This window comes from Coturnix japonica, chromosome 3, assembly GCF_001577835.2.
Source record: "Coturnix japonica isolate 7356 chromosome 3, Coturnix japonica 2.1, whole genome shotgun sequence".
Classification (NCBI taxonomy): Eukaryota; Metazoa; Chordata; class Aves; order Galliformes; family Phasianidae; genus Coturnix; species Coturnix japonica.
Window position 1 is genome coordinate 35515357 of NC_029518.1, and position 25377 is coordinate 35540733.

General features: G+C 38.2%; 1 protein-coding gene across 9 annotated transcripts in view; it reads right to left on the reverse strand.

Annotated features, from left to right (window-relative positions):
- The window catches only part of DISC1 (DISC1 scaffold protein), a 181284-nt gene that overhangs the window by 36916 nt on the left and 118991 nt on the right, over nt 1–25377 (reverse strand). For all 9 annotated transcript variants that reach the window (XR_001554046.1, XM_015857891.2, XM_015857893.2 and 6 more), the window contains one exon: nt 3417–3477. Coding sequence is in view for 8 of the 9 variants with exons in the window: in XM_015857891.2 (XP_015713377.1) it covers nt 3417–3477 (61 nt within the window). In the remaining variant the exon portion in view is untranslated. The remainder of the gene's footprint in view (nt 1–3416; nt 3478–25377) is intronic.

Below are 25377 nucleotides of genomic sequence, written 5' to 3' on the forward strand. Positions count from 1 at the left end.
ATTTGTTCTCTGCCTCCTCCCCCTTAAAAATGCATTTTTCTCTGCCACTTCCCCTACCCAAATGCATTTTTCCTTTCATCACATCACATGCCTGTCATTAGTTATTCAGGCTGTGGTTTAGGCATAACTTTTCTGTTTACATGCAATGTCACCCAAGAAATATTTGGCATAAGAAAAAGAAAACAAGGATTTTTAAGGTAAATGTGAATTGAGCCATACAAAAAAGAAACACAACAATTCTGCTGTACTTCCTCTATCCACTCCAGTGCACTGATTTCACAGGTTATCAATTTCTAATAAGTTTTACAAAGGATAATGAATTCCAAATGTGTTTCTACAAATATCTAGCAGATGGACTCCTGAAAAATAAAGCACTTATCTCATACTATATTTCATGGAGCTGATCCTTACGGGTATGCTCTGAAAGTAATGCCTCCTATTTTATGATGTAGATCCACAACATTAAAGGCAGATATTGGTGGTATAGAGGTTGAGCCTTACTGTCAATATTCCATTATATTTTGTTGCCATAATGTGAAGCATTACTTTCTAAGTGCCCTACATGCATGTGTATATATTTAGTAAAACAACTTATTTTTCTCTACTACTGCAAGAATGCCAGCAGAGTCTCCAAAGGTAAAACTTAGCTGAAAGAAATAAATGCTTTTGCAGCATGTTTTGATGATATAACTGAATTCCTGCTTTTACACAGCATTTTATAAGATAATTATATTTGCCATGGAACTTTTATTACCTTCTGTAAGAGCAGTGGTCTGTAAGATAGCTGTTTTTTAAATTCTACATTCTTCTACAAGTTTGTTTTTTTTTTTCTCCAGCTATCAAACATAAATCAGACAAAGATCAACCTTGCTATGAACTTGCATTCTCACCCCTTCCCCCCATGATAGAAGAAAATAAAATTTGCTAGAGGACAGAGATTTAATGAGATACAGGTCATATGTAAAATGTGAGAGATATACAATTGGTGACACTGCTTGACTTTTCCAGCAGAAGTACCGACTAGTGGTTTCTTAGCCATTTAAAAAAGAGGTGATTTTATGGATATCTTCAAAACTAGATGAATATCTGACACTGCTAATTCTAAACTTGGATTCCAACATCTAAGCACCTAAGAAAAAGTATGACTGGCAGTCTCAGTTTTCACCAATCTCAAAAGTCTTTATTAGTACTCTTCACATTTTGCAAAAACTGGCCACTTTCATTAAGTGCTTAAGTACTGATTTAAGAGAGAGCATGTAGGAGTGAAATTCCAACCCAAATCTTCTGTTCTTATGGCTGTAGATAACTCTTTCCTATGTTCAGTTTATCACCCTCAATCATTTACAAATAGGTAATTGACTTAAGCTCAATCATGGCCAAACTGGGCAGTTATTGAACCCAGCTTTAGTCACGGTAATGACACAAAGGCCACAACAGTTTTCACTCTGGGTGGAAAGAGGTGAGATGAAGAAATACAATTTCTGTGGACAAGCAAGGATCCTATGTAAAGATACCCATCTGACTTTCACTGAACTAGGTTAAATAGATACAGCAAGCATCTGTACAATCTCACCTCCCAATCTCACCACAATCTCTAAACCTCCCAAGTGATGAGTTAAAGCTGTCCCACACTCAACATACCCATAGAGATGTCTTCATTGAATACAGTCTCATTACCCTAACTCACATCACTTCTACATTTATCATAGAGACATCGAGTTTGAAAAAGACCTCTAAGACTTCTAGTAGCTTATTTACATACTGAAAAACCGTTAATGGTTCATGACTGATTCTTCCATGTCTGAGGCTTAGTCAGCACTGCTGGATTTATTATTATTGTGGGCAGGCTGGGAAATTTCAGCAGTTTGGCACCTCTGCAATAATCTGTATGGCTGGAACATCCAGGTAGCCAATCAGGGGCAGAGAAAGTGATAATGAACTCTGAAATGGATATTAAACCTACTGGTACAGCTGAAGTACTACACATAGCACTTGGACTTCATGCACTTACATCCTCAGTAAAGGCTTGGAAGGACATTCATATCTTAATGGCAACATTTTGAAACCTGTAGCTTAATTGTACTAGAAAACCAAGAGTGAAATAGGCCCAGGCTTATACCATACAAAGGAAGACAACTCCCATATACAAAAGCCTAAAAGCTTGCTATATCAGTTAAGTACTTACAGCCTAGAAGCATAAATGTGTGTTACTATACCTTATATTTTTAGTTAAGAGTAAGGTATGTATGTTTGTTTATTTGTGGGCTTGCTGTTGTTTTGTTTGTTTGTTTAAGTAATCCACAGGAAAACTTGTCTTACAGTTATGGATATGAAGCCTCTTCAGCTACGTTGAAATCAGACACAGTTCTGAAATTAGTTATGAAGTATTAAAGCTAGAGGGGACAAGCAATACACAGACAGTTCCTCCCATCATTTTTTACTCAGTTCTGAATTACCTTTAAGCATGAGAGTTACTCAAATAAGTGCCTCTATTCAACAGTACGAGTGAGCAAATAAAAAAATTTAGAACTGTTTCTACCAATGCAACAACAAACACAAATAATGAGGGAAACTAGATTATTAATTATACCTACTCAGAAATAGAAAGTAGAAATCTGGGAACTGCACTTTCCTTAAGACACAAACTCCAACTACAGGCTATGAAAGATTTTTCTAATAAAAATACCTGGGGAAGAAAAGGTCCACTTTTCTATCACAACAATGTAACAACTGCTAACAATCCTTCAAGAAGCAGCCTTAAAACTTGAGGGTAATCTAGAGCCCGCTTCATACAGCAAGAAGAAATACATGTATTCTGTGTATATGGATTCAGTTCCCAAAATATCCCCATTGTTGTTTTGGTTTCTATTGCTTTCCAAACCCTCAAAATAGCATTCATTCAAAACTGTAATATAGATGGTCATTACTTTTTAAGGGCACCCAGAACTGAAGTAACGATTTCCCTGGCTCTGCTCAGAGTTGGGTTTTGCACAGGAATGCAGCAGTGCCTTTCCAACCAGCTGCAGCAGCCCCAAAGCTCCACAACTTCTGGATGTTCTACAGTCCATTCCACAGATTACAACACTCAAAGGCCAAGCTGGAGTGATGCACACCAACCACACACGTACCTTCTTGTCTCTGGCCCTACCAGCTCTGTTCAAGAGCAGTGTCAAGGCACTGGAGAATCCAACCCCAGCAATTCTTTCTTTTACCTGTATTCATTGACAGGCTGCTAGCAAAGCTGTCAAACATGGCCAGAAACAGAGGTCACAGCAACGTTTATGGGATTTCCAGCATTAAAATAGTCTGGTATTACTCTCATGCATGTTAAAAGCATTCCTATAATATTTATGCTTGTTAATGCTGCATTAAGAATCATTTCGAATTTTCCAAGGTTTCCATGATATCTTCCTTACCTATGTAGTTTGTCTTCCAGCATCTCCATGTACTTTTCAGCATTTTCTTTTATACTGGTCACTACAAGATAAAATTCAAATTAGGTAATGTTATAACTGTTCAGTGTTTCCTTGTACGATCCTTGATACCCCATGTTTAGTATGAATGGGGAAAAAGGTAAACCTCCTCCAGGAAAACGGAAGCTTTCAGTAGATCATCACATCATTTTCTTTTTATTTTATTTCCCTAACAGGCTAGTAGGACTGGTAATTGGTTGTTCATTTTGAAACCCTTAGCTCACTGCACACATCACTTTTAAGTGAAGATATGTTCTAAAGATCATCACTGTTTCCACAGGTAAAACTTGCTGCTAGTATTAGGCACTGTGAATTTAACTATTCACCTCCTCGTCCCCATCTTCTCTATAAGTCAGTGCCTCCGGTGCTCCACGTATTTCTCACTTTTCCGCCTCATATTTTCCCCCTCACAACATAAAAATACACATGCTAAAGCCTGATATGAAAACATAGATTTAGTCAGATCAGCTGTTCTGAAGTTGCATGTGTGCACACAGGAGTTCATTTAAACTACTCAGGCAGTATCATTATCAACAAACATCAGGGTACACGTGACACAGGTTGTCTGCAGATCTGGTCAGACAGAAGCCACGCATTCTGATGGCAAGCATGGGGCACATTTTTCAAAGCTGATGCAGTTGAGAAAGAGTGTCAGATTTGTATATATATATACATACATACACACACAAACATATATACACACAGATTCTCTATGAAAGCATCAGAGTTTTATCCATGGTACCACTGTCAGAATGGGTTTGGCAGCACAACACCTTAAGACAGCAGGATTATGGAAGATTATGTTGTATATAGACAACTGCATTAATTGCTACATTTACAGGTCCATCACGCCATTAGAAGAGTGCTGATGAATGTTAAGCAAAAGGTTATACAAGGATTTTCATGACGGCACTGGAAACTAAGCAAGTTTCCCTATCTTGTAGCAGTTTTATAATAAGTACATAGCTCACTAAAAGTTCCTGCTTTCATTACTGTTCTTTTATTCCTGTGCTTCCTGTGGAAGTGCAGAAAGCCTGCAAGTCTTCTTTTAATGACGCGGTACAGTTTTATATAAACTACAAGCAGCTTTTCAAAACTCACTGACAATTGGCAACGTGTTGACCTGAGGTTCAGCACACACTTTGATAACAGATAGCTTGAAGGTACATGGCTGCTGTAGTTCCCATTCTCTTGCCATTGTCATATCCTTGAACATGAGCTGTTACAACTCAGGGGCTTATTCGTTCCCATAATAAAGTCAGCAAATATTATTAATTTTGGAGTGGGATGAGATGAGGTGGAGAATCCGTTTCACACTCACTTTGTTTCTAACCGATATAGTGACATCTTACGATACATGAAAGATAAACCTTGCTTTCAATGTCTCCTGCTGTGCTCGTCACTTTTTAATTGGGTACGATCTGATAGAGTAATTCGCACTTTCACAGCTCAGTCCTGCCCCTACATGCAATTTTACAATGCCCTTGAAGCACACAGCTTAATATATCAGCATTATTCAATGACAAAAAGTAATGGACAAGAATATACCAGTAGTCAAAAGTAGGTCAGTTAAAAGCTAACACTCATTTGGAAATCACCTCACATCACTAAACCGCACTCTCTGCTGTCAAATGTTTTAACTACATTAAAAGAAATGCAAACTTTGCTGCTAAAAGAGAAAGCCGCCCAGGCTAGCTTTGTCTCCTCGCCTCTTGTGCATGTAATTGAAAGAGCTGTGACCTGCAGATTTTGCTTGAAGGAAAATACTGCTTAAAAATTCTACAGCGGTTACTTCCATCGTAACAAATTGCAGGCTGCACTACAACAAATACACAAATTCTTTCAGCTTTTTTAGATCATCTATTTGTAATAGAAGACAACCAACAAATTAGCAGCTTTTTTTTTTTTTTTTTTTTTTTTTTTTTTGGTCCTAGTTTATTGGATCTCTATTCACCATCACTTCAAAGCACAAAAACTGCAAGCTGGAAGTCGTGCATGCCTTAAATCTAACTAGGAGAGTACTAGATGACAGACAAAAAAAAAAAAGTAATAATTGATGAGACTCTTTTCTGCATAAACATGCCAAATGGTTTATTTTTATATTTAAATGAATGGGAGTGCTTTTTTTCATCAGTTCTCTAGGGATTTACACAGTTAGCTCTCATTGGCCTTAAGAGGAGTTATTAAAATAAAAACGTTTAAATACCTATGGGAAGATGAGACACCAGGGTATTTGCTAAGATTAAAAATAGACTTTTCTTGTGAAGCCTTAATTGAAGAAAAGTGAATTCAGCTTTTCTTCCTCTCATTATATTTATGTTTCTTCCTTCCTACAGAATCAAAATCCAGTCTTGGAATTAGTCCTGATCAGACTGAGCTGAGGGGAGCAGCAAGCTCCTGTGGTGGTCTTTCAGTTGCCATGAAGTACTAAGGTACCATTTTAAAAGCTACTTAAATATCTTCCAATAATTAACCTACATAGCATTACTTCAAAACATCGCGTATGGTTTCTCATCAGAGAGCACCTCCACTGGGGTAATGTTACGCTTCTTAATTACAGATGTGATTTGAGCTTCCATGTGAAGATATATTATTTTTATCCTCAGCCTCGTCTCTCACTAACCGTGTTTTCAGGGACAATGACATATGCTTTGCATTCTATAATTACTATTATCAAAAAATTATTTAATTTGGCACACCTTGAATGCACTAGAAATTCTGGGTGTAAATGCTCAGCACTTAACTCTCAGAAGAGCAGGTCCTTAAAACCAAAGAAGCTTCTTCAACATCACAGCTATTTTGGACGGTCTTCTGCAAGTCTTAAGCATTCCACCAGACTAGTGACCCACAGCTTGACTTTAATGGGGAAAATCCAACGGTTTTTTGTTGTTGTTGTTGTTTTTTGCCTTCCATTTTATCAGGTTTTTTTCTTGTTCATTTTTCTCTTCTGATCTGTAAATTGAACACTTTGGCATGAATGAACATTTTGTCATGCTGGAAGAGCTGCAATGGCTGCTAGCAGTTGCAGACCAAACAGGAAAAAAAGTACCACACATTGCCTGCCTGTACAGCAAACACAAAGACAATTCAACTAACCTTTCCTTTTCTGAAGTGTAACTTACTTTCTTAAGTACTCACTTAGTCAGGCAGAATAAAACTCCTACTGACATCAATGAGAATTTTGCCTGACTTAAGGAAGTAGGATGAGATTTGGTTATTCAAAATGATATAAAAAATACAAGTGTCTGCAAGGACATTCATTGATCCAGCTGCCATAAACAGTGAGGGAAGAGAAAAGCCAGTCAAATTTCAGGGAAGACACATCAGCTGCTCAAATACATGTCAAGATGATTTATCAAGCCACAGTAACAAGATTTTTGATTACAGAATAGTAAGGAATTTTGCTACTTGTAGACAGGCACAGGAAAAACCCAAAGAAAGAACAAAAGAGGCCAGGTTTAAAGAGGGAAAAATAGGTGGCTCAAATAAAGACATGTGAATACTCCTAAAAGTCTAACATTCTGAGTCAACTCAATCAACTACATTCTATTCTGGTTCACTGATTATTTTTTTCAGTAATAAAGTTACTATTGAGAAATGTTGTTACTACCTGTCTCTTCCAGTGAATGTTTTGTTCCCAGGAATCTGTTAATCCTTTAAATATCATTACAGAACAGAACAAAATTAGCCTAGGGAAATTATTGTCACTGGAGATGAGTCTGCCAAAAAATAGGAGGAGTCTAAAAGGTCTGCTATTCCATAAATAAGATGACTATACAAAGGTGAATTGTTATGACAAAAAACAGTACTGAATAGCTATGGTATCACAGCCTCACAAGTAAAGACATAATCCAGAACTGACAGGGTTGAGTATCTAATAGGAGATTCCATAACAAAACCACAAGTTTTTTACTCCCTGTGAAAGCACTTGGCCTGGAGAATATTCTGCCATGCAAACGCAAAGCTGTACTTTGCAGTTAGATGACACCAGCGGATTGTTCAAACAGTTCTGCTGGGACTAATTTGTGCAAACTAACAGACACTCTCCACCCCTCTGCATGGATGAGAGTCTGAAGCAACTGCTAGGTGACTCAGCAACGTTGATTATTATAACAGTCTCACCCCATAAGACGTCTGCACTTTTCAGGATCTATTATGAAATGTCACTCTGCTGCTTTCACAACTATGGTGGACACAGTATGCTGCACCTTGCCCATATGAAAGTTTCCAACACTATTTCCAGGTGCCTTTCCAGCACTAGGTGGTCAACTGCTCTGACACAGCAAGCTAACTCTTCTGGTCTTTAGAAATCACCAGTTAGAGGATCCAGCTTGAGCACTGCGGCCCTACAATGCAATTACTCTTCATTAGAATGTTTCCTGTGAGTTTGAGTGATACTGTAGGTCTAACTTTTTCTCAAATATCTGGGTACATCCTGAACAGGAAGAAGAGTACAGTCTAATCTCTACACACTTCTGAAGTAGATGGACATTGCAGTGCACAAGACAGCCAGCCTTCTCAATTTAGGAGACCACAGAAACGCTAAGTATCAGCTCCATCTGCTCATCCCTCTGAATACAAGTCTCCCATCCTTTTTAAAACTCGCTTAATTTGTAGGTCTTGGTGCAAAATTAATTACTTTGATCCTACAACGAGTCAAGTGATACTTGATTTTTATGTGAAAAAATACAGTTAAACATAGATGGTATACAGAAATTACTGACTTGAGCAAGGAGGCCACATCCTGGCCTGAGGCTGGACGTCAGTTCAGATATACAATGAAGAAAATCTTACCATGAATGGAAGTTTGACAAAGAAATAAAACTAGAAACCAGATCTTTTAAAAAGAAATGTCAGGCGATGCTAGCAACTCTGCCTATAACAGCTTACATTTCTTTCTGGGCAAAGCATAAATGGTTTGCAGAGCCAAAAAGAGGTGGGCAGAGCTGCCCTGCATAAAAAGGCACATTTGAAAACCAGACATTCCTAGAATTTACCTTCTGAACCTTCTGCACTGTATTTGGTAGTTTTCATCAAAAGAGACAGTTGACTCTTTAAGTTCTGTGATGATTAAATTGCCTAAATTGAAGGGAATTACCACAGCATAATCTGGATGCTATGTTTCTTTCAGATCTCTGTAAAATCTAGTGACACAGACTCAGTGGTTCCTCCTGTGATATACATGTGGGAGAAAGCAGCAGGGAAAAGGCAAATTACTTTCTAAATGCTTTCAGAAAATAATCTACTGTTAAAAAAAATAAAAATCCAAAACTTAAAGAAATGTTTTAGCATTCAATATGAAGTGAAGCTTGCTGCCTCTACATTAAAGGAGCTGAAGGTGAAATATTGAATCAGCAGTAACAAGAGCACTGAAATTACAGGACAAATACCTCAGTACTTTAAGAGGCTATAAAAAACATTGGGAATGAGATTAAGGCCCTGGGTCATTGAGCATTTAGCACAAGACCACCCACCCATCCATCCCCCAGGCCTTCCAAGCGAGACTTCCTGCCCGTACCAGCTCTCAGGTAATCACAGGCCAGGCACAGACACTTAATCACAGGTTTGGTTACTTTTCCACACACAACTCAAAAGTTTGCAAATACTGCATTTGAGGAGCACCAAAGGTAGGGATAAACAAGCCAAAAATGTGAAGAAAATCATTTCTGCCTCTCCATAAGCTTGGTATTGGATGGCAGCGTTCTCACTTCTGGGAAGCCTGAACAGAACTCCACATCTGCCTATTTCTCTTTTTTGGAGTCCTAACATAAAGAATCCCACATCACCCAGAAATGCATTCTCTGTTACAAATAAGATTTCACGTTATTCAAAATCAGCTGAGATGTGAAACTGTGTGCATTTTTCAGCTACGATGTGACCACAATGTGCTATTTTGGAAGTATGCTGGAGATCTCCACTACAGATATACTCAGGTGACTGAAACTTCAAATCTCCTACCGACAAGATGAGGTTTGTATTTTATTCTTCCAAACCATCACACAAACACCTGTCTTCATAGCTTGTCACCCAAGCCACTATACAATCATTTATTAACACTCCTTAATGTTGAAAGCATCTTCCCAAAAGCCATGTAGAAAGTTTCCCTTTGTTTTCCATTCCTATTTTTTTCTTCCATTCTTCACTGAGCAATGGGGGAGAAACAAAGAGAAAAATGGGGAAAGAGAGCTACTCTTTTTTTCCTCCTCTCTCTTATCTAATTTCATTCCACTGCCGACCATCTGTTCAAACACCACCCAAAAACCCCCACATTTTTCTCACTTCTCGCAAAGCAGAGCCTGAGCATCAAGGAGATCCCTGCGTCCAGTTTGATCTCTGTGGATTGTCAGCCATCACAAAAGATCATCTGGAAACCATTTGCACAAGCTAACAAAGCAGCCAGAGTCGACACGTGCATAGGCACCAAAAGAGTTCAGACTTGTTATTTGAACTGCCACAAGTTTTTCCTGAAAGTAAGATTTATTTTAACACAGTTGTATAAAACAAAAATACTCCAAACAAACCATCCATTATATAGCCATCCAAGACAAAACTACAGAGGACAATTAGGCTACACTTGGTGGCTAAGCTCCAGGGCAGTAACTGAGAATACCTAATAACTATATCATGAAAAGAAAGAAGTCAAACTTATATTTGACTGAGAAGATAAACTACAAGAAATCTCAATTTAACTTTTGGCCTAACTGTGACTTTCATTGCTAATAGGGATGATCTGGTAGATGATCTGATGTATGTCACAGCAGTTAAACAATGTCAAGTCTTCTAAGTAGCCTTGTAGCTACTTAAAACAGTACCCGGTTTAAGTTCTTTTCACAGTGGTTGTTTCACTGAACTTTCAAGTATTCAGTACGACACCTAACATTTCAGTTCTGGAGTTACACCAAATTTATATGAAATGAGTAAACCGCTTTGGCTTTTTAATTCAAGGTCACAAAGGAAACACAAAAATTTTTTTGACACTTTCTAGCTCTTCTAGAAAATCTTACAAAATAAAAGGATTCTGTGGACTCTCCTGATAGTATTAACATTATTATTTTTGATACAGCTCAACCTGTTGGCTAGTCAAACTGTACAATCCAGTGAGAATCCTGGCACCTACACAGAGACAGCCTTCATCTAGAAGATAAAATATATTTTATACTGCAATGAACATAATAATTTAATGCTGAAAACACAACAAAACAGCAGAGCAAAAGAAAAAAAAAAGTTTTTTTCTTTTTTTTTTTTTTGAATTTGCTTCCAAATGCTGCCATGGAATCTGGCTACGGAAAGAGATGAAAGGGAGAGATGAGTACAGATGTAGGTGCTTTGAAAAGCAGCAAGAAAAAAAAATAGTGTTAAAAAAAAGACTAATGTTACCACTGAGAATGGAAAATGACACATCTTCACCCCAGTAGAACAAATGGCTGCTAAAACATCAGTCTGTTAGATTATTTTAAAGAAAGGAAAGTAGAGCTTAAAGGTATATTGTGAAGGTTAGAACTAGTACAAATTGTGGTAGTTATGCGAAAAAGGAATATTCAGCATTGCAAGCTATTTTTAACAACCTTGAAATGACATCAAGTAAAGTAGGGGCTTCCTACATCAATACTTTAAAACACTAACAGCAGATAGCACCAGCTTGCATTTTTGCACTGGAGTATTCTTCAAGAAGCTCCAAGATCATGTCTTCAAACTACAGAACACCTGTGGAAAATCAGCACTTTCTTCTTTGAAAAACAGCTGACAGTGAAGAGCAAGGTAGAAAAGGAAGGTGTCCCACATAGTTTGATACACTGAAGTTTTCAGAAACCCTTTGTAAATCACTTGGATGGTGTTGGCTGTATCAAGAATGTTTGCTGGATTGCAATTACAGGGTTTCTAAATAATAATAAATTATTTATTATAAAAACACTGAAAAACACAGAGCTGTTGAGCAGAGCCTGTTCTGCAGTCACCCCAGGCAGGAGAACTGAAGCAGACAACCTTAGCGTACTACCTTTCTTAATCCCTAATAATCTTTGTTTTGACCTCTTCCTCCTAGCACTATTCAAACCACTCATAAACTCCATGAGGCTTATCAGTAATATTTAGCTACACTTGACACATCAAGTAAACATGATGCTTTTGACCATGAACACGCAGTCACCGCTTAAAAGCCTTTCACCTATTAACCTTTAAAGCTGGAGCAGAGATTTAAACAGATTTGGGAAAATTCCAGCAGTTGAACAAAACAGATGTACTACAAGAATGTAAACACACTAAATGCCCTTACTAATCCTGAACACCTAAAGGGCAGATACACAGATACAAATGCATGCTGCTGAGTGGACAGGTATTTTCTGAACTGCTTTCACAACACAATTATTGATTTAATTGGCTGACTTACAAAGAATGCTTAGAGTATAAAATCATTATTAGCTTCCTTACTTTCTAGTACAAAAATCTAATTTGCTGGAGATACTGAAAAAGACATCTTCAGTATCTCTAAATTGTACCTCACTGCAGCCTTTCAGTACCTGAAGGGTACCTATAATCAGGACGGGAATAAACTCTTTGAAGGGCTGATAATAGTAGGACAAGAGGAAATGGTTTTAAGTTGAAAGAGGGTAGATTTAGGTTGGATGTTAGGGGTAAGTTCTTTACTAGGAGAGTGGTGAGGTCCTGGAAAAGGCTTCCCAGGGATGTTGTGGATGACCCGTCGGTGGAGGTGTTCAAGGCCAGGTTGGATGGGGCCTTGGGCAACCTAATCTAGTAAACATGGAAGATTGGTGGCCCTGCCGGGCAGGGGTGTTGGAGTTTCATGATCCTTGAAGTCCCTTCCAACCCGGGTCATTCTGTGATTCTGTGTAAATTAAGGTGGCATCCATGCAGCATCTTCCCATGAGGTGATGAAGTACATTTCCATTGCACAGTGAATGAGAATCCAATAACATTCCAGTGGAAGAAAAAACCTTCCACATTGCACTTTACCATGCATATACCACTCTGCATTTTAATTTTTTTCCTTTATACTCTCTTTTGTGACCAAAGCCAGGGATAAATTTGTACGTTACCCAGACAAACCATGAAATACTTAAGCTTCCTGGTAATCTTTTTGTCTAAAGAAGAGACTTAATTCATACTTTACATTGAGAGACGATACAAAAAGCAGCCCCATTACAAGTACAAAATGTCTTTCTCAATTGAAACTGACAGTTTCAGCATGAACAGAAAATCTTTTACTTGAGTTAAACTATAAGATCTCCGCTTGAGTAACGTCCGTTAAGAAAAAAAAAAAAGGCATTAAAGTCCTTGCCCTTTGTGCAACATCTCAGCCTGGCTATACTGCAAGTAGGATGAATAGATTGGTTCTTCAAAGCAGCACAATGCTTTAATGCAGTCTTTTTTTCTTCTTCCTCCCTACTGACAGTAACAATTTTTGGTGGAGTTGGCGCTTTCTCCTGAACGGTCCCTACGATTTTCATTTCAGTACATTTTGCCTGCCATGTTTCCCCAGATGTTTTCCTCCTTGACTCCTAAATCTATGTGGTTTATGTCACATTTTCTCTTCCCTTATTCTTTTTTCATTCTTCCTCAGTCTTTCAAACTCCTTTTTCCCTCATTTAGTATCACAGGGAATTTTACTTCTGGTTTTGCTCCCACCACTATATTTACAGTGCTTAACTTACCAGAAAAAGAAACTTGTAACAGAGAATTCTAAGTCTGCAGTTTGAGGGCATTTTGCTGGTCATTCTGTTGATTTTTTAATTATACTCCTCATGGCTGATGTAGACTCTTCCTACTCTAGCTTAATTTAACATATTCTAATATCAAATGTTCCTTAAGTGTGAATCCAAATATTTATCAGTTTAAGCTTTATGACTCAAATTATATTTCCAGTATCATCTGGAATGATTTAAGTTTTTAAGAAGTTTTGAAAAGATGAGCTAGAAGTCAAATTCTGGTTAAGTCAAGCTTCTCATCTTCAGGACATCCAGAAATCCTTAGCAATAGCAGTACTGCAAGGCTGCTTGCCTGAAAGAGAAGTGGATGGAGTCAAGTAGGAAAAAGTCATAATAAAGATCACAGTGGAAAGTGACTGCTTAGAGAATTGAGCCCAAGGGAAAGCTCTGCTGGTCTGATAGCTGATGAACATGTTAAAGCCCACATCCTAGGGCACTTGAGGTCTGAGCAGAGATAAGTGCATGCTGCACATTTTCTCAACTGAGCTACTTTTTGCTTGGCTGGCTGACTGATATGTCAGACGAATGCCTACTTTTTTTTTAAATCTTCCTTCCTCTCCTTTTTCCCACTTGAATTTTAAAGGCTGGGCTTGAATACCCATAGTTTAATATAAGTGGACTTGCATCAGCCTGTATGTTTATGGAAAGCTGAGGAATGTGCAGCAGTTTTCTGAATGTCAAGGTCTCTCACAGATTTTGCTGCTCACACCTGTCCAACCCATGGAAATGAAAAATGCTCACACAGCAAATCTTCCACGGTGTTAGATTGCAAAAGGCATTTTCAGAGCTGTGATTGTGCATTTTAGCTGTGAAAATTCCAGTGATATCAGTAGAAGTCACACAGCTAAATCCCCAAGCAACACTTTTGGAGGATGACTTACATTTAAAAGAGGATTAGAAGAAAATACTTCTTACACAATTTTCTATGTAACACTATCAGTTTTAAATTGAGAGAAGTGTGGAATCATTTGGGGAAAATAAATGATTCATTGAGTATCAATTTTTCCATCCAATTAGGCTGGGCATTTATGCTGAATGTTTAACGCTTATCTCTGCTGCCCCTCCCTTTCCACAAAGTGTATATATTAAATACAAGTTAAGACTTGTGAGTTTTTAACTTTGTTGATTTTATATTCCTGTTGGGATTTAATGTACTGTTTTGTTTCATTATTTTTCCTCCACTCATCCATAGTATTGAATGACAGTAATAATGAGCTCAGAATCATTGTACAAATCCCAGTAGGAGCCATTCATAGTTTGTTAATAGGACATTATATTTGCATTACCAAGTTCAGTTCAAAGCACACTGTGTAAATTAGCTCCAAGGGTTACTACCACGAATCTAAAACCAGAACATCAGGTCAATTAGTACTGCACAAAAGCACATTAGTTTGGGTGAAATCATAAAGGGACTGATTAAAATTCTAGGAAATCTTCTCCTACCTTGGCTAAGAGCCTCTCAGAAGAAGGCTGGTTTTGCCTCCAGGAGAGACCTGAATGCCTCAGCTCACACAAGTGCAGTCTGATGCCAGTGACCCCAAGGCCTGATAAGCAGTGCTGACCTATTCTAAAGCAGGGGAAAATTAACTTGCAGGTCACATGGAAATCCTCCAGTTTGCATAGAGACATTTTCTTCCCCATCCAAATTAAAGGTACCGGTAAGCATGAAGATAAGTTGGAGGATCTGAGAGTTTGCCATAGCATGTATTTCTTACATGAATATGCAATTAGCTAAGAAAAGCTTATTTAGATTCTACCATAGAAAGCATACTACCACTTCCTAGCACAATTAAACCCACAGCTACATAACAAAAAATCACAATTTCATATTGCTGAGACAGGGAGTTCCCAGTAACAATAAACTGTATGATCCCACTAATATACTGTAGGACTACTTACTTTTTGAATAAACAGTACATGAGCAATCATAAAAGCAGAAGACTCCACAAGTAGTTAATGAATTTCACAGATCACAAACAGCACCTTAGAATAAAACTGCTGGAAGAGAAACACTGGCACAGCAGGAGAAGGGATACCATAATGAAGTTCTGTCTCAGGACTATAATTCTTATGAAGCCAAGGGATGTTCCAAATAAAACAAAAGGCCAAAGGATGTTACCATCTGATCAAGTCAGTTGTTTGATCCAAACCTTCTAGTCAGTTCAAGTCAGTCTTGCCAAGCCATCAAGTCAGTACGAGCTATATGTCTACTCAGCCAAAGATGATCAGAGATTCATTCCTGTAGCTAGCACCTGAAAATTTTGCTAATAAGTGGCCTTAAAATAGCAGCTTCTTCTGTAAACACTAACCCGTAACACTCGTATATCATTACTCTCTGCAGAAATGTACTTAAAGCAGTAACTAGATAACTTCAAAAATTACATAATCTTGAAACAAATAATGGGATTTCAGATTACACAAAATAAATCATTCAGTAACAGTTTCCATAGTCCAGTGCATAAGAATGGTCATTCCTTATACACTGAGATGGCTATAGCTGTGACACAGATTAAGATTTCATAATTACATTTATATAAAAATATATTTATATATATAACATATAATTCTTTTCTTAAACCTTATACACGACTCTTTGGTAACTGCCTAATAGGTTTACATGGATAGAACACACCAAAGCTTCTGACTGGAGAACAACTGAGTTACATGTAGAACAAGGTAGAAAGGTATAAAAGAGGAGATACTGGAAAATGAATGTGGAAGTTTGATTCAAGTAACCCTGTGAAATGCTTCCAGTTCCTTAATCACTACCAGTTAAATAGCTGGAATTTTCCTCGTGGATAAAACTGTAAGAATGAAATTATTTGCTTGTATAAGATATTGGACATGTTTGTTTAGCAGACAACGGCATATAAATACACAACAGGTTCCACTCTACCTGCAATGCAAACTGGCGTGTAAAACAGAAATAGGTTTTTAGTAAATTACAAATATCTGGCAAAGACTCGGCTGGGAAAAAAAATGCTTTATATGAACTGCAGTAACACAAGGAAGATGAGAAACTATACATAAATTGAAAGAAATTGAATACATTAGCAGAATGCAAACTAACAAAAGGCATATTTTAGAAAGCAAGCACTATAGGACCTCTACTATTACATGAAAAGTCAACTGCAAAAACAGATAAGATAGAGTGATCAACAAAACAAAAGGTGTTTGGTATAAGAGCTTCTGAAACCATATAGTGACACAAATCAATGGATTACTTTCTGTATCTACCTATTTAGTAGCATAGTAAGGCTCAGATTAGCCTTAGAAGGATTAGACTGAAAACAGAAATGAATTTACAGAGGCAGGGAAGTAACATTTTTCTGTAAGATTCAGTAGGAGCCACTGTGATTAATATTCTGCCTTTTCAGGACTACTCTGCTGAATGTGAATCCTCTAAATTTTGTAAAATCAATTTATGAGGCACTTTCTTTCTTTGTTTCAATTTGTTCTTCTTTTCTATTGGGTTGTTTTTCCTACATGTTTTATATCTGTTAAAGAGGAAGAGAAGCTGCTGAATATTTTATTCCGTGGAAATAAAAGATTTTCTTTCACTCTGCGCATCTGTATCCCCACAGAAGCATCAATTAGAACTTTCTGTTTGACATATACAGACACAAACGCATGGGAATCTGTTCAAGATATATCCATGTCTTCAAGATATATCCACTCAGGGTCAGGGCAAACTGAGAAGAAAAATCTCTTCTTGCTTTCTTTGTTTCACATGAGGATATCAGACTGCTATTGCTTCCCTAATGAGAGAGTGAGGTAACTATTATTCCTAATTGTGCCTTATTCCAATTTTCATCACTTTTAAGACTAAATTACCCAAAGAGAAAGGGGCTGTCCAAAGGGGAACCATTCCTTAAGAAATCGCATTTGAGTAAAAGCAATTAAACACTCACATTCTAAAAAAGTTGTGAGGCAGAATTGTTCTATAATGATTCATTTGAAATGATCCCAGAGAAGTGCACATTTTTTAACAGCTCCATTCTCTTTGGTCTTCCCCAGAACGTAGTCAAATGGCACAACACAGCAATCAGTGGAAGGGAACAAGTACTGATTCACTAATACTGAAAGCGGAATCTGTCAGCAAAGGAAAATACAGCTGCGGAAACTTGATTTCTGCCATTGCACCCTTCCCCAGAAATGTATTCCTGGGGGAAGTTCTGTGATATCTGGACAGCTGAAATTCTTTGAAAAACATTAACATGTTGATTTTTTTGTTTGTTTGTTTTCCATTTTTATTTATGAGCACTTGTTATCCCACTGGGCTGGATGATCTATAAGATTTATTGGCCAGCTGAGGTGGTCAAACACACAACATGGAGCCAAGCATGTTCAGTTCAGAAAATTCTGACACTTCAACGCTCAGTGCCTGATGTTACCAACTCTTCCTCTTGAGATTCTTAGCAATTCCTTAAAATCTACACTCTGCAGCTACAGGAGCTCTCCTCCAACCATTTTCCATCCCACCTTGAGGTGCTACCTTAGTCATCCATTTACTGCTTGGAAAGTAGGGTTTTACCTTTCATGAAGGTTCAGGACCAGGACTGTTCTCTGCAGCAGACGCTCCAGGGGCTGATCTCCAGCCCAGCACAAGGAGCACCCTGGCAGCACTCGATCCCTATGGTAAGTAAACACTGCCATCTTCTGATCCCCTGCCCAAGCTCCCAGGGCATGGCAGCCGTCTGCAATCAGCCAGCCATGTAATGACTTACCCAGATTCAGATGGCAGGGCAGACCTGCCAAGCTTGTGCTGTGCAGGGAAGAACAGAGAGGCAGACAAAATGAAGGAGGACGGAAAGAAATCCTGGTGTAACAGCTTCTGTCATCCAGATAGAAAAAACCACTTTGTATTCTAGTAAGAATCATCTTCGATTAACTTTTATCTTCTGGCCTTTTTAGCCAAGAAATTAGCAACTAAGGCACTAAATTAAATTGGATTGCCTGTATTTGATTTGTACTTTTTTGAGACAATATCAGTTCTGAAAGTTCTGAATTTAATCAACTTTCCTCCAGGACATAGGAAATGCAACACAGACATAACTCATATATAACAAAAATAAAAGTCATTATCCTTCCTTGTCAGTTATTTGAATAAATTTTATTGTTTTGATCTAAACTGAGCAAGAAACAGACTGTAGTTTCAGTGGTTACTTCCATTTTTCTTGAGGGCAATTTCATCCTTAGAAAGAGCACAACAATGCAAGGTTCTTTAGACATAGGGAAAACATACAGACACCCTATAAAAAGCCTAAGTAAAGGTCTAATAAAAACCCTAGAAATAAATCCTTTCCACAGATTTCTGACTTTTTTTTTTTTTTTAATAAGATTCTTAAATCATCTGTGGATTGAGAAATTGTGGCTTTCCAGATGTGAAGAAAGGGACCAGATGGTCAACAGAGGAAAAAAAAATCCTTCACCGTTCAAAAACTTTTATTTCAGGGAAAGGTTTCTTACAAAAAGCACGGAAGCAAGAATGTGCTGCATTGATGGGAATTCAAGCTGGCTGGAACCACAACTATTTCAAATCAGGGAGCTTTGGATTAAAGGCACAGCTTGTGTCTCTAGACTGTTCTTAAGGACAGATCTCAGCCTCCTGTAAATGTGCTTATTGCCACTACAACTTCTGAAAACAAGAGAGGATTCTCACTTTTTTTCCAACACAGTAAGCAGATGACATGTCTATTGAATGCAGAGAGTAGGCACACCCTGGTTATATCAGCTAATAGAAGACCCCTTTAGGAATTACTTCCTGGCAAAAATTAGAGAAGGTATTGGGCTACACAGGGTACTGCCTGACCCTTACCGGCAGTATTCAGATGACAGCTGCATAGTACCTCCTCCACAAGGAAGCTTATGAGCCCAGGTGCTGCTCACTACCCTGCCTTTAGAAGAGCACCACTCACTTCTGGATCCCAAAAACAGAGGAAACAACTCTCAAGGAGATAAACTGTTTCACCATTTTGCAGCCATGTGAGCAGACAAACACAGGTACTGTGTCAGTACTGGAATTCAAGACAGACATGAGCTGAATTCAACTGTCCAACAGCTCAGTTTGTTACTCTGAATTACATGCTGCTTCAACAAATCTACAGACTAAACCTACTATACTTCTAACCAAACTTAAGGCTATTTTTTGACATTTCATTTCTAAGAGCATTACTGAGGTTAATCCAAATCCCACCCCTCACCTGTAGAACAGGACAGAATGCATCTTGACAACACATGTTTCACCACAGATGATGGGCTGGATCACTGTGTAACCTAGAGGACCAGAGAGATTCATAAAATCTGTGGCATCCTTGATGCCAAAAATGGCCAGTGTTAAGGTAGCTGCTTCCCAGCCTCCTGCACATGGTTTCACCAACCCTTACCAAATGAGACCTGAAGGAGGCCAACAGATCACAGAGGGCAGAGCATCCCAGGTGCTAGATCTTCAGATTACAACTGACAATGCCTACCAAGGGGGCCCTCAAACTTGCCTCAAAGGGAGAGTATAACTTGGAGAGGTCAAAGCAAAAAGTTAATAGGCTGGTACACACCACAGAAATGCACTCTCACCCCTCTCTCAGTAGGGCTCTGCTTTTGACCTCCCTTTTCTACTTCTATTCACCCTTCTTGAAAAGGCTGTTAAACAAAGGCATCTCATCTATCTGCAGTCACAGCACTAAGCTTTGACATCAACTATCTGTGTTCTTACTGCATTAGTGTGAGCACCCACCTTAACCCAGAAACCACATGCAGCTGAAGTGGGCTGCAAACCCATCAGGGGAACAAGTCTTTAGGGAATAAGACATGTCAAGACGCAGCATAGAAACTGCTGCAGAGAGAGAGGGAGGAGTTACCCAGTGTGGCTCATTTCACATCTGATACATAACTGTATATTTGTTCTGAAGAGAAGGGGAAGACAGTAATTGAGACATGGGAAGATCGCCTGGCACAAAACTAACTTCTGTGTCTGTTCTGCATGGACATTAAAGTCTGTGTCTTTGAAAGGGAAGCTGATATAAATAATTTCAGCAAAATCTTGTTTTAGCTGCATTACTTTGTATGAGTCCAGCTCTACACTTCTATCCCATCGCATACTTGAATGGCCAACACATACAAAGGCCAATCTCAGTGTGAGCAGCTGTTTGAAGTGCTACATCAGCACAACACATCACAGGCAAGTTATTTCTGATAAGGCATAACAGGGTACACCCAATCCAAGTGCAAACCAAATGACACTTTAATGTAATGTTTCTATTTAGATTTTGTCATGTTGCTATCATTTATCATATTTCCTTGTAAAAATTTTGTGCCTCCACACATAATCGTTCAGACTTCTGAGCTGAACTTAAAAATAATAGTAATAATAATAATAATAATAAAGAAGAAAAACAAGAACATTCAGTAACTCCCCTTGGAAAATACATCTGTTCCAATGAGCTTTAGCTAAGTTTAGCTAAGTATTTATTGATTTATCAGTGAAACAAAAAGGTAAAAAGAGAAACAGAATGCTCAGGAATCAGTGGAGTACAAACCACAAAAAACAGAAGCATGAGCCTCTGCAGCTGGCTTACCTTAAACACTCTTAGCAAAAGCCTTAAAAGAAACCAAACCCGCAAACTTTGAGATACAAGCTTCAAGCACTTCTATGTCATTTAGGTGAGATAAAAATCTCATGTGAAACAGAATGCCCTGTCCTTCAGAGATGGTACACGCACACATGGAAAAGTGAAAAAGTAATCCATCCCATCTATCTCATTCTGAAGGTCATTTTTAGCAAATTCTGCTGCTAATTCTCTCACTGATGGGATTCTGTTTTGAATCCTCTTCCTGGTGATCTGCTGAGATGTGCACATCTCAGCACTTCCAGTTCTTGGGGACCAAAACCACAGCAGCAAAATTTGTCTTTAATTGTTCACTCTGAGCAATTAAAATTTCTCTAATAATGATTGATTTTAAGTTCAACCATCTCTCATAGCATTCAGGGATGTCACATCAAAATATATTCTAGGATTTAAAGTGACTAGCTCATCTTTTCCACGAAGGCTGTATCAGATTCTTGATAAAGTAAGCTGGAACAAATTACTGACGGAGTGAGGCATTGCACATCAAATCAAAGAGTTCAAATAGATAGGGCTCACAACACAGCCACTGAAAAAAAAAGAAGCACAAATGTATTTGCTTCAATCACAGATCCTTTGTCTACCTGCATAAAAATCACAGAGCCTGGAGGACTACAACTTCTGATGAGCACTGATGGTTCACAGTCGGTAACCAGCTCAAAAAGACACAAGAAGGACAGAACAAAGGGTCAGAGGTTTGACCTCCTCTTAATGAGGATCTGTATGAGAAGGGGTAGTCAAATACAAAATACAGTGCTTCTGAGGCTCAATTGAAATGCACAGAATTGAAGCAAATGAGATAGCAAATCTACAGCAATAGTTTTCATGGTGAAAACCCTTCATGTTACACTTGTACAAACAAACAAATGTATTGATAATTTTGAGAATTAGGAAGTCACAGTTTTCTTTACTGAGTAACACTGTCCCCTAATAAAACTTTTAAAATATATGAGTCTGTAGCATTAACTTGTGTGGGGTTTTTTGACAGAACAGCATTATTTTATTAATATTACCTTTAGCTCTCACAGCTTTGGTTTAAATTAAGTAGTAAAACACAGAACAATAAGATAAAATTATGCTAGTGCAGATCAAATGCAGTTTTTGTTTTTTAGGTTTTTTTTTCCATTTAAATCCTTTAGAAGCATCCAGGTAAAAGCACAAAACAAAGAAAAAAAATCAGGTCAAGTGAGGATAACTTCACTTTATCCTTCTTGCTAATAAACAAGCACTGCACACATTGCCTCTGAATATATTTTATCTAGTTAACACAAACAGCTTTGATATGGGAATTAGGGACAAAAATCATTGCTTGCTAATCTCTTAATTGTTTTGGGGTAAGATAAACTAAAAACAGGCAGTTTAAAAACACTACCATTTGCTTGTAGGAAACATCCATTTGCATCTCTAAAATACTCCTGAAATTGTGCTTGAATGAAAAGTATTTCTTACTGCTTGTTAGAGACTCCATCTAAAAAAATAGGTTTTGGAGTACAGAAACACACAAAAAATATCATGGCAGTGATTCAAAAGCAATGCAACTTCAGAGAAGGCAGTTCATTTTGCCATTCTGCTAGAAAAGAAGTTCCTCTCCTCCTAATCAAGTCATTCACTGTTGCAGACACCATCAGCAGATCACTTCAGCTCAGCAACAGACATATATTGATCTGACATGAATTTGGATCACCTCATCTGGACTCACGTTTCTTGGACTTGAAACACAGAAAGAAATTCCCTAAAATAAACTTCTTGAATGCAATAGACATCCTGCTTTGACTAGATCAGCTGCTGAACAACACGTGCTCAGTTCATCACCACACTTCAGTTGGAGAGTTGGTACAGCTACAGCAGGAACTTCCTACATGCAAATGCAGGAAAACTCCAACTGTTGAGGCTTGCTATAGCACCACATGCCCAGAGTGCCAAAAAAGTGGAAAGACCTTAGGTGATAGGGACAGAAGACCGCACAGACCAGACAGGTTCCCACCTGCAGCAGTTAAGATGGGGACCAAAGACAGCACATTATAGGATTTCAAATTTGAAAGAAAAGACAATTCCCCTTATATTGCCCTAGAGCAATGGGAATCAGATAAGCGTAGAGCTAGCCTATGTGTTTTTTGTCTCTGTATGTGACACTGGCTTCACTCAACTTCAAGTTTCCACTCTGGAGATCAGATGTTAGAAAAAGAAAATTCAATCTTTGCAAGAGACTGATCATGTCAATACGACAGTGTGAAGGAGAGCACGCATCTCTCATTGAGATGAACTGCTTCATTAGCCTACAGGCAGACATGAGCTGGTTGGTTCTGCTGACCTCATAGTGCCGAGTGCTCTGCCAGTGGCTGCTGTCCTCAATCTTTCAGCAGCATAAGACTAATGAATTACCACAGCATGCTCACATGCAGGGCACAGGAAAAAAGAAAGAAAAGGCCTAGTTTAAGATGCATGCATTTCTGGAAGGAAAGGAATGGAATGATGTGACAATGCCTGCTGCACCTCATGAGGAGCTCACTCTCAAAGATGCCTACAGTCAACATAAAGACAGAATCCTATCACAGGCAGGTTGCTTCCTGTGGTGGGGAAGAACCAGAGGTATTTTCAATCACTGTCTGCCAGTGACAGAATCAGCCAGTGTTGTTAGAGCATCCAGCATCCACACGGTCACCAGAAAAATGCTGACAGGTGCAAGAAGGGCAATGTCAGTAGGAACAAAGCAGCAGAACAGAGAACAAAGCTGGGGAAATAACCAGCGCAGTGGAATCACAGAAATCTTGAGAACTTATAAGTAGTAAGTATTTGAGAAAAACAGGTCAGAAAAGAATCCTTACAGAATGAAAAGCAAGCTGGCTGTGAGCTGAAGCAAAACAGCAAGGATTGACTACCTGATAGAACAGAAGGAGAAAGCACTGCACAGTGCTTTGAATGGGAAGCATAACACTGTGTACCAAGCGTTCTTCAGCCACACCATTTGGAGACAAAAGAGGGCTCATTTGAATTCTACTTTGTGATATCCACAAGAAAGTGCTACATTTACACAACAGGAAAAATCAATCCTCGCAGAATAACAGATGGAATAAATAAGGACAGGTAGCATACAGATTAAGTTATTTTGTTGTAAAATATTTGCTTCTAAAACTGTACTGCTGTACAGTTTGCAGCTCATTGTTTTAGAACTCTCAGAATCTCCTGGACCCAGTCAAAATACAAAATTTTAACTATTTCCTACGATGCTACACAAAAGCAGTAAGTACAGCTTTGGACTATTCATTGTATTCTTTAGGAATGTAAGTAAGTAGAAAGTTAACTGCACAAAAAGAAGAAAATAACCATCAGCATTAGGATACAAGGTCTAAGAGCTAAGTAAAGATCTTCTTCCTGCAACTGAAATCAAACAATACATTTCTCTCATCATCTCAGCGTATGGTGGTGTAAGGATGCTGAGGAGGTTTTTACCTACACTATGCTTTTCAGTTACTTAGTTTTTCTGAGCTCTGATACTGACTGAAGGAGATCCAATTAGTATAAAATTCAGATTTGTTTCCTGCTAATTATACAGATCATAAATTCCACTGCTTTCAGGCATACTTCTACACATGCATCAGTGAAGTGCCACCACTTCATCTTCCTTATTGTTCTTTTTCCTTAGTTACTGTTGTGGTATCACAGGCCAAGCTACAAAACCAGAATTTTCCCCTCAATGCTGAGACAATTTCACTTCTTCTGCAAAAGAGCCCTATAGCTGTATAGTCTTAGTCCAGTTACAATAATTATTATGCAAATCCCTCAACTCCACATGGTTACCCAGCCTTAGAACTCATTACAGATTCATTAGAAACACAGTTGCTTCCATCTCCTCTTTCAGATACTCAAAATTTAATAATTAACATGAACTAGGGGATAATACTGCAATAGGAACATTATATTCATCACAAAGCTTTTGTGCTGGTGCACAGGATTCTTTCATGCTTAATTTGTTATTAGTCATACTTCAGATTGTAGTCTGTGGTGGTTGGGTGGGGTGTGTTGGGGTTTTTAGGTGTTTTCTTGTTGGTTTTTTTTTTTGATGTTTTCTTTTTTTTAAACACTGAAAAAAACACTTATTAGAAAACAAACAATCTGCCTTATCTTCCAAGTAATTCCCTGCTCACATACGTTACCCAAACTTTAAAGTATTAAAAAAAAAAAAAAAAAAAAAAAAGGTAGAAGTGCCAGACTACATTTTTGATGGAACACTGAAGAGACTAAGGCAACTGAAAGTCAGGGTGAGCTTGAAACTGGGCAATATCAGCAGCTGTGGATGGTTTTTCTTCCAGTTGCTGAGATGAGGTAAGCAACTAGTGAGCCAAGATGCAGAGCTGATAGGATCAAATAATGTAACACTGTGTCTTGAGTTATAGAATTAAGAATTAGGTACTAGCTTAAACAAGCAAAAATACAGAAGTAAATTGCAAAGATATCCCCAAATTATAATAAGTTATACTTCAGGTGGTTTGACACTTTTAAGACTTGAGAAGTTCCAAATTTAATTAATTTTTGAAGTTATTGTTGAATTATTGCAGGCAG